Genomic DNA, 15812 nt, shown 5'->3' on the forward strand with positions numbered 1-15812 from the left:
ACAGGTAACCACTCTGAGTCTCGGCTTCCTGCTCAGGGTCAGTAACTCCGCCGTAGGCATTAAATTCAATCTAATCCTCATGAATTGAGATCTAAAATAACCATTGGGGAAAAAATCTTTTGCCAAAGACCCAAATGCCCTCACTTCGTGTCTCAGGTGATAAAATAATTTTAATCCATTGGCTTCCATGGAGGTTAATATCCAGCCTGTTCTGCAGACTTTTATTTTCACTTTGTCAGGATTATCTTTTAGTTTATCTTCTGAGGAGCCAACTATGTCCAATAAATCCCTACACCTTTTGACCCATTGCTGCAATGCTCGACCTTTGTCGTTGTCTATTTCTTGTTTTAAAATCATGAAAAGAGGAGTGGTAGTTTCCAAGATGCATTTACTAAAGAACGACAAACATGCCCAATCGACCCTAGCCTTCAGAGACATTAACGCCAAATCTCGTCGTATGACCTGGATAGGCACTGATTTGGGGAGGCATAACACCTTTTTCCAAAATATCCCTTCCAGCTTTGCCCACACACCGTCTGGGAAAAAGAGTGTAGAATATGCCCTGTAGACCAGTGAGAGAGTCACTTCAAGTTTATAGAACTCCATGATTGGAATCAGGGAAAAGCAGCAATACTTTCTGCTAATAAATTTTGCTTAATTGGCCATTATTTTTGTTCTTCCCCCTGGTGATTCAATCATGATTAGTTCATTGACACTCGTGTTGATTAAAACACCCACATACTTAAACACGGACACCTGTTCAATCCTTGAGGTGCCCAACCACCATGAGTGTCCCCGGTTTTTCTTCCTCTGTGGCTTCTTCAATACCAGAATTTTGGTCTTCGAGCCATTGATCTGCAAGTCATTTTGTTTTATAAATTCTTCCAGACGGGAAAGTGAACTTGCATACCAATGGCTGTCTGGTCGATCAATATAAGGTCATCCGCTTACAGTAAATAACCACGTTTTACACCTCCAACAGTCAGAGGAAAGCTTTTTGCCTTTGATAGGCAGTACCCAACGTCAGAAATGAAAAGATTGAACAGAGTCGGGGCGAGGGGACAACCTTGCTTCACCCCGCTAAATGTATGTATTTCTTCCGTTAACAGGTCCTCCTTGTTGAATCTAACCTTTATTGAGGTGCCTGTGTGTAGACATTCTAGTTGTTCCTACAAGTCTGTTGGGAAATTTCATCTGGTCAATTTGCCTCTTAGCTTACATCTATTAACGCTATCAAAAGCTCCAACTAGATCCATGAAGGCGATGCAATACCTTTCCCTGCCTTCCAAAGCACGCCCTTTTAAAATTGACAGTATATCAATGTTAAGTCCGGTCCCCCAGCCTCTGACGAAACCTAATTGAAACTGTTGCAGTGATTTTTCCAACAAGCCCACTTAGTCAAGCAGGAGAGCAGCAATGATCCATAGATCTTCTCAATAACATTCAACAGGGAAATAGAGCGATAGTTTTTAGGATCGTCCCAATTGCCCCTCTTGAATATTGGAAGGATCATCACTGTCTTCCAAGATTCTGGAATCCTCTTCCCCTCTTCTATGTGTTTAAAAGGAGTGCTCATAAGGAGAGCCAAGGCTTCGGGGTCTTCTTTAAGGATGACATTTGTCAGTCTGTCCGTACCTCAGGCCCTTGAAGAACTGACCATGGTAATTTGAAGCCTGACATCTTTGATGTCGGAGGATACAATCCACATCCAAGCAACTGGACTGTCGCCCACGACTACTTGATCATTGCTTCCCTTGTATATTCTCTTAAAATGTGCCATCCAGTCAGCCTCCAAGACAATGTTAGCTTGGAGCACTTATTTCAGAGAGTTCTCATCCTTTAGAAGACTCCAGAGCTATCGGGTGTTCTTCCCACAGACCGCTCTAAACATATGCTCAGCGTTCTGTTGTAATTATTTAGGCCTGTGCCAGCAGACCCATGCCTTATACTCCTTCTTTAAGATCTTGAGTTGTATTTTGAGTAGATCGACCTGGTCCCCTCTACATTTGACAGCCCACCTGAGGGCTCTTCTGAACTCCCTCCTTCTCTCAACCAAAGCACTATCGTAACTGTGGCAATAACTTGGCCTTCTACTTCCAGAAGGAATTTTAGGTTTATCGGAGGGCGGCAGGAGTGTTGCGTAATGGACCATGTCAGAAACCACCTCACCTGATCCCCCAGCTGACTGTCGCATTAACCGCGAGATTAAGATGCTCCTAATTCTTTTAGTCATGTTTAATCTGTGTCCTCCATTAACGGCAACCAGGTTCACATCATATCTATCAACGGGCTTCTCAGTTGAGTCTTGCCAAAGTAAGGTGAGCATCTTATGATTACTAATGTCATCGTTCCTCACCACCAATGACTTTATTTCTGCCAGTATATTACGGGTAACACCTATGTAATCTAGTGCAGCAACCTGCTTACCCCTCGACCATGTGAACTTCTTTGGGATGTCACCAGTCCATTCAGTAAGTGGAGGTCCCTTGAGTCCATTGCCAGATTCCAGACCAGCCCTCTCCCTTCTGACATGTTCAAAGTTTTTAAGGCAACTCCCAAAACCTCACCATTCCTTCCAAAACAGGAGCAATTTAGATCACCACAAAGAATCACCTTTCTTCTTCCAGCCCCACCTCTTACTTCATCTACCAAGTCCATAACTGTGGAAATATACTTTCTGTTACCCTCGGCTACAGGATTCCAATATAGGTTCATTATCACTAGGTATTCCGTTTCCGGTGCACCGATTTGTACATTCTTTTTGGACCGTTGTAGTTCCATCAATTGTATATGATGTGGGGTGCTGGCCAGCTCTAAATTCCCAACCCCTACCATTGCAGACGGCCATTAGTAGGCTTGACTTTAATACCTGCGGTCCTCCAACAGCAGGGTTTAGGAAGACAGAATATCCATCCAAAGATGGCTTATGATAGAGCCAGGTCTCCTGTAGACAAATTACATCAAAATCCCACCCATAAGACCTCTCCCTTATTAAAGAGGTGGCTGTGGCCCCTTGTATTCCAGGAAGCTAAGGATAGTTGTTGTGTATCCCCATTTGATCTACATTACTTTGAGCTCCGGCCCGGTAAAGTAGACAGCAGCCATGCCTGCGTAATCATCTTGGGCCCCCCTCACTTTGACCCAACCCCTTGTTTCACTCTCCTGGTGGTGAACCCTTCCCCCACGGTTATACTTAGTGGCTGCCAGGGACCAACTAGCCTTTCACCCACTGACTGGACCAGTCTACTTGCCAAAGAGGCAATACACCGGGGAAGAGAATATGGGCAATGTTTGGGTCCCTTCACACTAGGTGACCTGTAAGCTTTTATTTTGCAACAGCCCATCTGAGGTACACCTCCCTCCCTTAACTCCCCCTCCCTCTTCTGCAAATCTATGTGTATAGCTTTGCCAGGTAAGACATCAAAGCCCAAGAGCCTCAAGCTTGTACTGGCCTCAATTATACAGAGTTTTACAATAGCTGATTTAATATGCAAATGCAGTGCATCAAACCGAGATTCATCCACAAACTCGATTATTGTGAAATTTTCTGAACATATTTACCTTAGGTTTGGTACGCACTGCAATAAGGCCAAAACGATATGTGTGTTTAATATCAAAGAATCTGGTAATCTGTGGAGAAACTGCTGTCCAAAACAATTGTGTGAGCCTGCAAAGGTCAAAGAATGGTACAAAATAGTATATCGCGTCCAAAAGTTCATTTATTATTGTTTCAATGGTGGGCCCAAACTGTGCCAACATGTGTTTCGACCGTTTTGGTCCTTTTCAAGGCAGGGCCTATGTGACAATGTTCTACTAATGACAATTAGATCATGATGGAGGGGTAAGGATTAGACCAAAAGGAAACATATAGGATCAAGCATAATTTGCGTAAATCAAAAAGCGAAAGAAATTGGTACATATTCCATTTTTAACATTAGTGAACATATGTCAGTATATATCAGATGAGACAATAAAACCAAATTGCGTGGACCAAAAAGCACATTCAAAGGGTAACATATGTTAAGCCATTTGGACAATGTAAACAACAAACAGAAAGCAACAGAAAGAACAAAAAGACAAAGAAATAGGGAGAAAATGCTCAAAGAACACTAATTAGACTCTTCAGTATTGCTCAAATTAGTGAAATTAAGTTCTTTGGCTCTTATTACATCTATTTGCACCACTTAATTTGAATAAATGACGCAATGTAGCTCCAGTGAAGCACCCCAAAGTGCAACCAATATGGGGATAGAGCCATAGTGAGAGGGAGTTTGCTGTAGCCCTGTTCCAATTCACTCTATTGGTAAACATGCCCATGGAATTCGCCAAGAATACTATGCAACCTAAAAGGTCCCCAGGAGAGGAATGCATATGGTGATCTAGGGTCATAAGTAGAGTCTACATATGTCTTAGTGAGTCTCCTGGTTATATCCTGTGCCAGGTCCTTGCCTGATAGTCCCAAAGTCACATGCATGGGTTAATATTGAGCCGATGATTTAGGATTTAGAAATATCAGTAAGTCACCTGAAAATGTCCTGTTCCGATTCGTGACCAATAGAGTGTAGGTTTGAGGCTTATTGAGGGGTTGTCTGTGCCATACATTTTTGATTGAAATCTCTTATTTGCTTCCAATCTGTTTGTGGCAAGACTCTTAAATTCACTGGTCATAGTAGCTGCCTGTTTGCTATGCATACCTGTTAGTGGTAGTGAGCACATGACTGTGGGGAACTTCGTCAATTAACTCCATATCGGCCTCGTCATCCATCTCATAATTTCAGTGGACGGTCAAGTCGAGCAATGGGTTTGGACTTTCACAAGCCTCTTCAAGCTCCTCTGGCAATTTCGACAAGAAAGATGAGATGTCGGTAGATAGTCTTTTGGATTTCTTGCTGCGTTTTGTTACTAATCTCTTGTTCCTTGTTCCCTCCACCATCAGTAAATTCCTTAAAAATTGTCTTGAGTCATTAGACCGGACCAGTTAGATTTTTTTTTCTTAATTTAGGCGGTTGTACTCCCTTGCCCGGCCTTTTCCTTCTTCCTTTCGAGAAGATCAGGTAAGTACTGGAGAGGTTGCCTGTCTGTACATGTTCCCTCCCTTTATCGTCCATGAAGACCACTTCACAGCTTGCAGACTTGTCTAGAATTCCAGTTACTGTAGCCACAAAAGACTGAGGCCTGGGATTAGGGCAGGTCAGCAGCTCCCCCTGCTCCATCCTCTCTTCCCCAAGTTAAGCCTCTCTGTGATCTATCATAGGAACCACCACTGGAAGACGATCTCGAGGTAGGGGTTCTATCAAAGAATGCGTACCTGGGTCTTTATAGATATGGGTAACGGATATGGCTCCTGAACCTCCCAGGTTTCCACTTTGCTGAGCTTTGTCCCTTTGGGACCACACCTCGATGTCTTTCATTGAGGTCAGAAAGCCCCCAACAAATAAGATTGTTGAATGCAGCATAGCAAGCAGGGTCGCCTGATCTTTTATTGTGTCATTAATGTTTTCGTACAATTTGACAAAGGGGGCAAGGGAAATTGCCAGCATGGACATCACACTCTGAGTGTCTACTATCGACAGCCCATCTTCTTTAAAAGGAGCGGGTCTCCTACCTCCGCCTATTCCTTCTGTCTGGGGTGAAAGTCGAGGAGTCAGATGAGGCTCTTGAGGAGTCATGTTCCTTAGTTGGTTTCGTGTTCCCTCCTCCCTCTCCTCCCTTGTACTCACAACCTCAACTAGACCAGCAAGGACTTGCTCTCTGAGGCTGTTCCAAGTCTGATCCTGTGCTCTAGGAGGTGGAGGGTTATCCCTATGATCCTCAAACTCCACCCCAGTGAGGGCATTCAACCCCCCGGTTCCATTCTTTTTGATCAGCTTTTCCATGATTTCAATGCCCATTCTTAGTGATGTTTCCAGCAATTTTGTGTACATTCTGGCTTTCGCCTTGGTTTCAATACCCAGCATACTTATAGCAAATAATGCGGCAGAACCCCTCACGCCCTTGAGGTTAGAAGTCTTGGTTGAGTTTTGCCAGTGCCCGTCGCCAAGACTCCATGCCTTGATGTTTTAGTGGGTAAATAAAAGGGGGGAAAGGCAGGCTTTGCGGTCGGACTGACTGCGGTTGATATCTCTAGCTCCAGAGGTAATGGTTGAGGTCCCTCTATGTGAACCTCTCTGCGAGCCTCAGCAATGCCACCTGGAAACGCTCTCCCTTGCTCTTCCAGTTCATCCAAAATTTCGGCATCTGTAATCTCTGCTTCTGGATTACATGGGGAGGTTTTTGCTATTGCTTTGTTTTCGGGCTGTTTTTGTCAAAAGTTTGGTAATTGTGCCTCTATGATTAGGCCGTCTCTGGTTCACAGTTGGATTCAGTTTGGCAGTCATTTTTCCAGAAATTTGATTAGTTGCCTATGTTGCTAGGGAGGCTAAGGTCATCTTCAGTTGTTGCAGCTGCAGCTGCCACGCTTATGTCCTCCGTTCCCATGGGTGCTTGTGACTGCAATGGCTTCCCGCTGCCCCCCCCGGTCGGTTGGCACCATCCCCCGTACCCTTTTTTCGTTCTCGTGGTCTGGTCGATTTCCTGGCACTGGCGAACAAGCTGCTCCCCATAGGGCAACAAACAGAGCATGGGGCAAAATGTCAGAGTCCTGTTGAGTGTGTAACAGGACAAGGGGAGGCAAGTCAGGAATCACCAAGAACAGAGGATGCACTGAATATGTAAAAATCGACATGGACAGTTTCTTACCTCCTCCCTCCTGGTGTACTGCCTCGCTCTCACTCCCACTCTCACCGCCAGTTCGAGGTGCAGCAATTCTGCATGTGTGCCCATTTCTTACATTCTGGCCTTCCTCCATCTACCAGCAAGGAGCAAGCAGGCTATATTGTGCAACCAAGAGGGACGACTTCACGACAGTCTTCTCTGGTCCAAGGCCCAGTGACCTCCGGTTGACTGGTGAGTGACTGCACTAGCTTGCCAGACTCCCGTGCCAGTGCTCTGCGCTTTCAGTGGGCTTATAAGGAAGATTATTTTAAAGAGAGCAGTTCGAACAGTAGCACTAACACTCCGCGTATAGCCCAGCAAAGACATGCAGCCTTCTCTACTCGCAGCCTTTATGCGAGTGAGTGGTCTTGCTTGCCGGACTCCTGCCGTGGTGCTCCACACCCCCAGTGGGCTTCTAAAGAAGTTCTTTTTTAAGGAGGGCAGTTCGAACAGTAGCACCAACATTCCACGTATAGCCCAGAAAAGACACACAGCCTTCTCTGCTCGCAGCCTTTATGTGAGTGACTGGACTCGCTTGCCAGATTCCGAGCCAGTGCTTCGTGCCCCCAGTCTGCTTATAAGGACATTTTTTTTAAGAGAGCAGTTAGAACAGTAGTACCAACACTCAACGTATTGGCCAGCAAAGATATGATATGATATGGCATTTATAACGCACCTATACGCGTGTTTCAAGGCGCGTCGAGGCAAGGGAGGGGGAACAGAGGGAAGACAGACAACGATCCTACTAGGACAGGTGTCATTCAGATAGTGCAAGGGAAGGGGGAAAGAGGAAAGTGCGGGGGGAGTGCAGTACATGGCATAATAAAATAACAAGATAAATAAAAGAACGGCCAGCTGGTGGCAAGTGCAGGGTGAGTGCAGACATAAGTGCTGGTGGGGGGACTGTAAGGATACAGAAAACAGTCCCCAGGTGTAGGGGTTGCCAGGGAGGAAGTGCAGGCGTGCAACTGACAGGGCTTGGGCCGAGATCAGATGAGTGGCCAGGTAACCAGTGCAGTCTCAGTATCAGCCAGGACTTCAGCAGGGGAGAGAGGGAGAGAAAGCCGAAGCAAAGAGGAAGGTTTTAAGGTGCTTCTTGAACCGAAGATGGTTCTCCTCACGTTTCAGGGAGGCTGTTCCAGAGGGAGGCCCCAGCCGAAGAGAGAGATCTACCACCAACTCGTTGCTTGGAGAAGCGACTGGCCCTGAGGGAGTTGGAGGCGGATGAGCGAAGAGCTTGAGAGGGAAGATATTTAGAAGAGAGTTGAATGTATTGAGGCCCCAGAAGTTCTTGTGGATGACGCAAAGGGTTTTGAACTTAATCCTCGCAGCCACTGGGAGCCAGTGCAGAGATTTCAGTCCTGGAGAGATACAAAACCTGGGCTTGAGGCCAAGGACAAGTCTTGCAGTCCTGTTTTGGATGAGTTGCAGAGGGCGTAGAGTAGAAGCAGGAAGATTTAGAAAGAGGCTGTTGCAATAGTCCAGCCTAGAGAGAACCAGAGCTCTGGAGACAGTGAGCTTCTGGGGGAAGGAGAGGAAGGGCTACTGTATTTATTCCATGAATGTGCCACATCATCTTCTTGAGCATATAAACGCAACAGCATCATGTGACCTTGTGCTGGAAGACACCAGAGCGTATGTCTGTGTAGTAATACTGCATTGATGAGGCGATCTTGACTATATATTGTAATATGCGAGAATATCTCTGTGTGATGCTGTAGTATAGCAGCGATAATGACACCTTCTGACCTGTAAAATACCAGAGGTGGTGCATTTGTATCTCTTTGCTGTAGCATAGTATAGGGGAGCCAGTCTTGTGTTTTGTGTTACAGCAGGGGTAGATGCAGTCTTCTGTTCAGTGGCATGTGGCAGCAGTAGCGGAGGCACCTATTTGTGTCGGGTGGGGGGGGTCTGCTAGAAAAAGGTGCCAGTGGGAGGCTGAGGGTGCACTGGGCACCAGGCGGAAGCCAGAGGGGAGGCTGCCCCGCAGAGCTGATGCCGTCGCGTTTCTATGCTCAAGAAGATGATGTGGCACATTCATGGAATAAATACACATTCAGGGACTGTCAGACCTCTCAGTGTAGTTCCAGCTGTAGTTCTGATTTAGTTCCCTGATTATGGTGAACTCCCAGCGCAGGTCTGCTCGGTCTACACCCTTTAAACATGACATTAGGTGGTACCCGGTTGAACAAAGCCTCCTCTCTCTCAGCTTTTCCTAACCAGACTTAGGTTACTTTCTCCAGTAGTAGACCCTGACTTGTTGCACCCAGACCAGTTGGGTGTGTCTACTCTGCCCTCCCCTCCCCTCCAGCGAATTATCATTTAATAACCACAAATCAGCCCACATCAAAGGTACATTTGCAACACAATTATTCAGACTTTTCCTTTCTGTGTCCAGCTTCCTGACTTCCAACTCCACTCAAACAGGGACATTCTTACGTACTTATTACGGGGAATGGGTAGGGTTTGGTGGTGTTGGGGACTAAGTGGGGACCTGTGCTAGTGGGGAATGAGTGAGGCAGTAAGCTACGGTCAAAAGTGTGTTACACCGCTGGGGAAGGGGTGAGGTACAGTAGACATGGATGTGTATGGGACATTAGCGGTGAATGGGTGTCACAGTATCCAGTCTTTTTACCTAGCAATATTCAACTAACATTGTTTTACGGCAATTTACCCGCAAAAAGTAGCTGGTAGGTTTGAGTGAGGCAATATTGGATGAGGAGAGGGTGGTGAGTGGGGGGAAGAAAGGAGGCCCCGGGGTATTCACCTGCATTTAGCAAGAACATTTTTTGAAAATCAGTGGTAAAACAATGGGCCACATTATAGGTTTCCAGTATCCTGACGGAAAATCTGCCAGGATACCGAGAAACATACCTACCAGTTCCGCCACCTGATATCCCGGTATTACCGACATATTACAGGTGGTGGAAAGGATGGTCAATCCCAATTCCATGGAGTCCTATAGGACTCCATGGGGGGATTTGCTGGTATTTTCAGCACCGGCAATACCAGTTCTGAACATACCGCTGTTTTATGCCGGTTGGGGCCTGAGATACCTCCAGCTCTTGTCTGGAGGTAAGTCTGGTTACCCCCACCGTCACACTTGCACTCTGCCGGTCTGGTAAAGTGCTGGTATACGTAAATACCGGCACTTGATTACCAGACCGGCAGGGTTATAATGAGGCCCAATGTTTCGTAATAACAGACAGCTTTTGTGAGTGACGCAATGCTGTGTTAAGAAAGGTGGCTCTGATTGCGGATCGTGGGTAGATCAGTGGTAGATCATATTGCAATGGAATGCTGTGGATATAGAAATGTAGATGCATTTTCTTTATTTAAAAATATTTTCCGATAGAGGGTAAGGGCATAGATGGGGGAAGATGTAAGGTTGTTGCGGGGTACCCCCCCTATAAAATGAATGCAAAAAACGCAAGAAATGTGCTGCCTGCAGCAGGTGTTTACCAGCAGCATTCTACTGTTGACCATGTGACCTACAATGGTTGGACCTTGTAGTTAGTTACCCTGATGCAGAGTGGGTTGTATAGTAGCGGGGACTTGAGCACTGTGTGTCGGTTACACATTGTGATTTCAACCTGTTGGCATACAATACTCTACAATGTTTGAGGCACTAACATGGAGAATGGACTTGGTGAGCTCATGGATAATGGGTTTGCATTGTGGTGTGGAATGAATGACCTGCCGAGGTGGGGAATTGGATATGTTTTATGTTGTGATTGGGGTTGAATGGCACTCAATGGTTGAAGAAAAGATCGTACAGTTTTCTGGTCACCTAGTAGCGATATGAAGTGTTTTAGGGAAATGCTACAGCCTGTGACGGGCATGTGCACTTGGACTTGGGTGACACAAGGGTTCTTTCGTATGGGGCAAAAATCATTGTAACTCTTTTTCATAAACCGTACAATAAATAATATGTTGTATTTTCTTTTATGGCAGGTGACAAAGGCGATCCAGGGAATGATGGATTTCCAGGAACACAGGGTCCACCAGGTCTCCAGGGCATCTGCCCACCCTGCAAGGGCGAAAAAGGAATTGCGGGTGACATGGGCCCAGCGGGAGTCCCTGGACTTAATGGGCAAGTTGGGCTGCCGGGAACAAATGGGCTAAATGGAACCAAGGGAGACAAAGGGGATGTTGGACCTCAGGGTAGTAACGGGGCACCCGGAGCAAAGGGAGATCTTGGGCCTCAGGGAGTTTGTAACTGTAAGGATGGGGCACCAGGGGCAATAGGAGCACCTGGGGCCCAGGGACCCCAGGGATTGCCAGGTGCCATGGGTCCAAGAGGGAACCCAGGGGTCAAAGGCGACCAGGGATTGCAAGGGGATAAAGGGAGTCAAGGGGATCAGGGATTCCAGGGGATCCCTGGCCCGTGTACTCCGCATGTTCGGTCTTCATTCAGTGCCTACCTCACTGTCTCCTACCCCAAATCCAACCTCCCCGTCCCATTTAACAAGATTCTCAGTAATCCTCAGAACCACTTTGATGCCACCAACTCTGTCTACATTGCCCCCACCAATGGCACCTATTTCTTTAGCTATCAGCTCTCTGTTTTTGGCAGGGTGCTTGTGGTTGGCCTCTTCAGGAATAGCAGGCTTGTTTCCAGATTAGCCAATGACGCCAACCGGGCGGTTGCCTCGCAGTCGCTGGTAATGCGCCTCTCCGCTGGAGACAGTATCTGGCTGCAGACAAAGAATGACCAGAGCAACGGGATCTACTTTGATGGGAACACTGACAGCATCTTCAGCGGGTACCTGATTGCCCCGGACGTCTGTGATGAATCAGGGACTCGTAGTTTAGGGCTCCCGACACCCACCCCCACCCTCCCATCATCATACACAGGATGGGCAGGTGAAAGGGAGAGCGTTTTTGTACCTCCACACACCCCTCCCGCTGCATAAAATCCTGTGAACCCGGCTTACATGAAATCCTTGTCCATCCTATCCATGTTTTGATAGGTGGGAGGTTCCCCGCCGACCCCCTTTCTATATGTACAGCTCTGATGGTACCACCTGCACTTCACAAGAACCACCAGGAACAGGATCCACTAGGCATATGCCTGCTCCCACAGTCTCTCACCCTTCTCGTCTTTTCACCTATCAGCCTCCTTGCATGTAGAAAATTTAGCAACATGGAGCCAAGACCTTCAATCACCAGGCTGAACAGAGCTCCATCTAAAGGCAGGAGCCTGCATGACAATTTCCTGCTGGCCCTCGCCTATACTCTGCACCTAGAAATGCAACTGTCCATAGCAACGTTCAGCCTCCTACGCAATGCAGCAAAGAAGCAATAGAGTGCGTGTAAGCTCAATAACTCTTCTGCTCATGCCTTCCCTTGTCTTTATCCTAAGAAAAGACAGATTTAGAGTGTTCAAAACAATTGGCCAATTCTCTGGTTGGTAAGAAAGCTGGGTTCACATTGAGTTAAGAAACTGTCTACTGTTTAATTGAGCAACCATTGAGAATGGTGTGAGGAAGGTGACTTTGAGGTATGTAGAGTGGACACATTCCCCATGATGTAATGTATATGGTCTTGTATAGCGCCTTTCTGCCACTACTGGCGACCTTGCAGTGCTTTTGACCAGTAACAACATCCACACGCCCTCTGCAGCCCTGGGAATTGACTATCTAGATCTTTGAGTGGTTATATTGAATGCTGCACACCACCACCTGATCAGGGAAGCTCTGCACCACTGGACTGGACCATCTGGAGCCTGTGTTTACTATGTGGGTTTTATTTGACTTCTGGCTTATATGCATCATGGGGTAACATTCAGGCTATGTTCCTTGGGCCTGGTCCTTTCCATTCCCAATTGGCCTGTTTCCTTTATCCTCCTGCATCACACCCTTTAATAATAAAAATGGATTTATAGACAAATGGTGTCATTGTATTGTTTTCGCCTGTGTGGGGCTAATTTCCCCTTCTGCTTCCACTGTTGCCAATTACTGATCTGTTGCTTCTCTGACTCTTTGCCTTTTGTTCAGTCCCATGCCTGCCAGGCTCATGCCATATTGATGACCCGATTGTGGTTAGTGGATTTTGTAGCGTTTGCCTGCCTGAGGCCTGTTCCCTGCCTACCCACTGGGTGGTATTGCAGGTGGGACCAATGCACAGGACAGGAAGGAGTGGCCTTTGGATTTTGTGTGGGCAGCAACACCAAGCTAGAGTTGGGGACAAGAACCAGGCCTCTGGATAAGGTTTTGAAGTATGAGTATTCTCCACGCTATTCTTTGAAGCTGAGAGAAAAAATATATTTTAGGGAGTACAAATTGAATTCCAGTTCCCAACGGGGACATTTTGAAGGTCAGCAAATAAATGTTTGAACTCTTAAGTAATCCATACTTCTTTGCATCTAGAAATTCCCTCAAATTAAAAGATGCATTTTAACCTTAAAGTTCCTCTTCGTTTGGAAGGGTGTCCAGTCAAAGTGAAAGGGGCCCCTAGGGGACCCTGACGTCTATGGAAACAAGGTGGGTCACCACACACGATAGAGACGCCAGACACGAGGTTGTATTCCCAAAGCTAGGGTTTTATTGCAAAGCAAAAGTCTCAGTTGGCCAACTCGGTCTCACGCCCCGCGACGTGTATCTCTTGACCTCGTGGGACGCAAGAGTTTGAATTACGTACATCAGTTACATATATACAAAATGCATATCAAACAATCAGCTATGACATGTTTAACACCCCCCTTTATTGGGTTTCTTTGAACTTGGTGTGATGATGGACATCTCCGACCACTATGACACCTTCAAACATCTATTCTAGTAACAATTTGCAATTTGTGAGTGCGAAGGCATCTTTCGGTTATTGAATAGAACACGGCGCTTCTGTTCTTGGAAGCGAACTACATACGGGGGGGAGTTGCATTCCAGACCTTGCTATCTATCAGGTGCTATTCGCTTCCTGGGAGCCGACATGCTCTAGCGGGCTCAGCAAAGGGGGGGGGGCCGTAAGAAAAGCATAATTCAAGCCTTTAGCGGTATTATTCTAACATATTCTACCATATAACGAGACTGGCTGGCAGCTGTGAAATGATTAAATGCCCTGTAGCTCTGCTTCAAGGCTACATTCGGGAGGGAGCCGGGCATTCTTCCTGGCGCTGCCTACGTTTGTGTTTCAGCGAACTCTTGTTATCCTCACGGCCCTGCGGCCTTGTCCTTTTCACATAGACAACAATGTTTCACAGTCGAGCAGTGTAAGCGGAAAATATACTGCGAAGCAATAGGAACAGAAAGCGATGAGCAACGGTTAGAAAACAAAATGGTGATTCTTGTTACATCAAAATGGCCGCTCATTGGCAAACTCGAAAACCTATATTCTGTCATATCGTGCATGAGACGGTTGGCCCACGGCCACCAAAATGCGTTTGCGGTCTCAAAGTAGAGGTATCCGTATTTCTAGACTGACAAACCCTCCTTTGGCCGTATGCCAAACGTCTCATCTATTTATTGAAACCTCCTTTAGTGATGATCAATCTGAAGTACTTATGTCTGAGTTTTGCATGTTATCGTGGACATCATTGTCTTCATCAATATCTATTGCCATCAACTATTTTACTGCTCTCATCTCATTTGGGTCTGGGCTAGTTCGATCATGAGGTTGTTTTTTCTTTGTTATCATATGCATGCATCCTTCCGTACATCCCTCAGTTACCTCTGTGCAAACTATGGGTAAACTATGTATACAACAACAGCACGTTAGGAATATTCCGAACACCACTACTAATATTGAGATCAACTTCCATCCCCAAGATCGTAGTATTCCCCAAAACCAAGATCTTATTCCCCAGCTCCCTTCTCCAATGGGGAGTTCAGAACTTAGAACGTGCATTTTCTTTATTGCTTCAAAGGGGCAATAGTCATCGACAAAAACGCAACATGCTGATCCCACTATTTTGCAAATTCCCCCACAATCAACCAGGATTACATCGAGAGCCATTCTATTTTGCAGCGTCATTAACCTTATTCCTCTTTCTTCCAACGTCATGTTAAATAATATATCTGTTGTTGTGTTTATTGTATTCTTTAGGATTCTGGACAGTTGCCTTATATTATAGGAGTTCACTATCTGTCCTAAGAATGGAATGAATGATTTTGCTACATCAGTTGCTATTAAAACACCTTCGTCAGTCCTTTTGACTCTAGATTTGGATAATCTGGCCATGGCTGCTGTTTCTAAGAGGAATACTCCTGGGGACAGTAGCCCTAGGTAACATGTACCTCCCCAGTTTCTGGGCAACCAAGGGTATGCTTTACTCCACATATAAAATAAACTGGATCACCTACGTATACTGGTTCTATTTCCCATTTTAGTACCACTGTATTCATACAACCAGTATATGTTCCCTCTGAAAAAGAGCCTTTCTTTTTTAGACAAAAAGGGACAGTTCTTGGGCTATAACTCACCGTGTAAGATGGGGGAATTGCATCTTTGTCCCCTTCTGTTCTTACACGAAACGTCATTACAGATGTTTTTTCTGGCGGGGACAATCTATCTCGTCTATTTTGTCGTGTTATCTTCCGTGTACTTTTCCTCGTGGGCTCTGGGGCTATTACTTGTGCTTTATGGAAAATGGAACAACCCACAGGCTTCATTATTATCTCCTCAAACTCATTCATGTTGGTTCTGTCTAATTGACCCATATTACTCTCATTCCATTTCCCATAGAACATTGCACCTAAAGATGCACTACATGCAGAACTTAATGGTAATGGCTGCACATACCACCTTATTCCTTTTCCAGCATGCTGTGGTAAATGGGCACATACCCAGCAGTTTGTTTTCTTGAGGATTGCATGTGTCATGTTCATTATCAGCAGTAAGGTGTTATTTCCAAAACCTTCCCTGTGTTTTTCTTCCATTGGGGGTAGGGTATAAGTGATCATCTGAACCAGGCTTTCAGTAGTGGAAATATTAATTATTGGTAAAAACATTTCTAATGGGTGTATTGTTTCTACCCACCATAATATTAGGGCTGTCGATATTGGTGCTTCCACGCTCATAAAGCACATTATTATCGTTACTGCCAGCATACAATTTGTTTT

General features: G+C 45.9%; 1 protein-coding gene across 1 annotated transcript in view; it reads left to right on the forward strand.

Annotated features, from left to right (window-relative positions):
* The window catches only part of LOC138491384 (complement C1q and tumor necrosis factor-related protein 9-like), a 41876-nt gene extending 29231 nt beyond the window's left edge, over nt 1–12645 (forward strand). Inside the window, exon 5 of the mRNA XM_069617882.1 lies at nt 10708–12645. Coding sequence (XP_069473983.1) covers nt 10708–11669 — 962 coding nt within the window. The 3' untranslated portion in view covers nt 11670–12645. The remainder of the gene's footprint in view (nt 1–10707) is intronic.
* Nucleotides 12646–15812: the final 3167 nt, after the last annotated feature.

The sequence above is a fragment of the Ambystoma mexicanum genome, chromosome 10, assembly GCF_040938575.1.
Source record: "Ambystoma mexicanum isolate Mex_15411 chromosome 10, UKY_AmexF1_1, whole genome shotgun sequence".
Lineage (NCBI taxonomy): Eukaryota > Metazoa > Chordata > Amphibia > Caudata > Ambystomatidae > Ambystoma > Ambystoma mexicanum.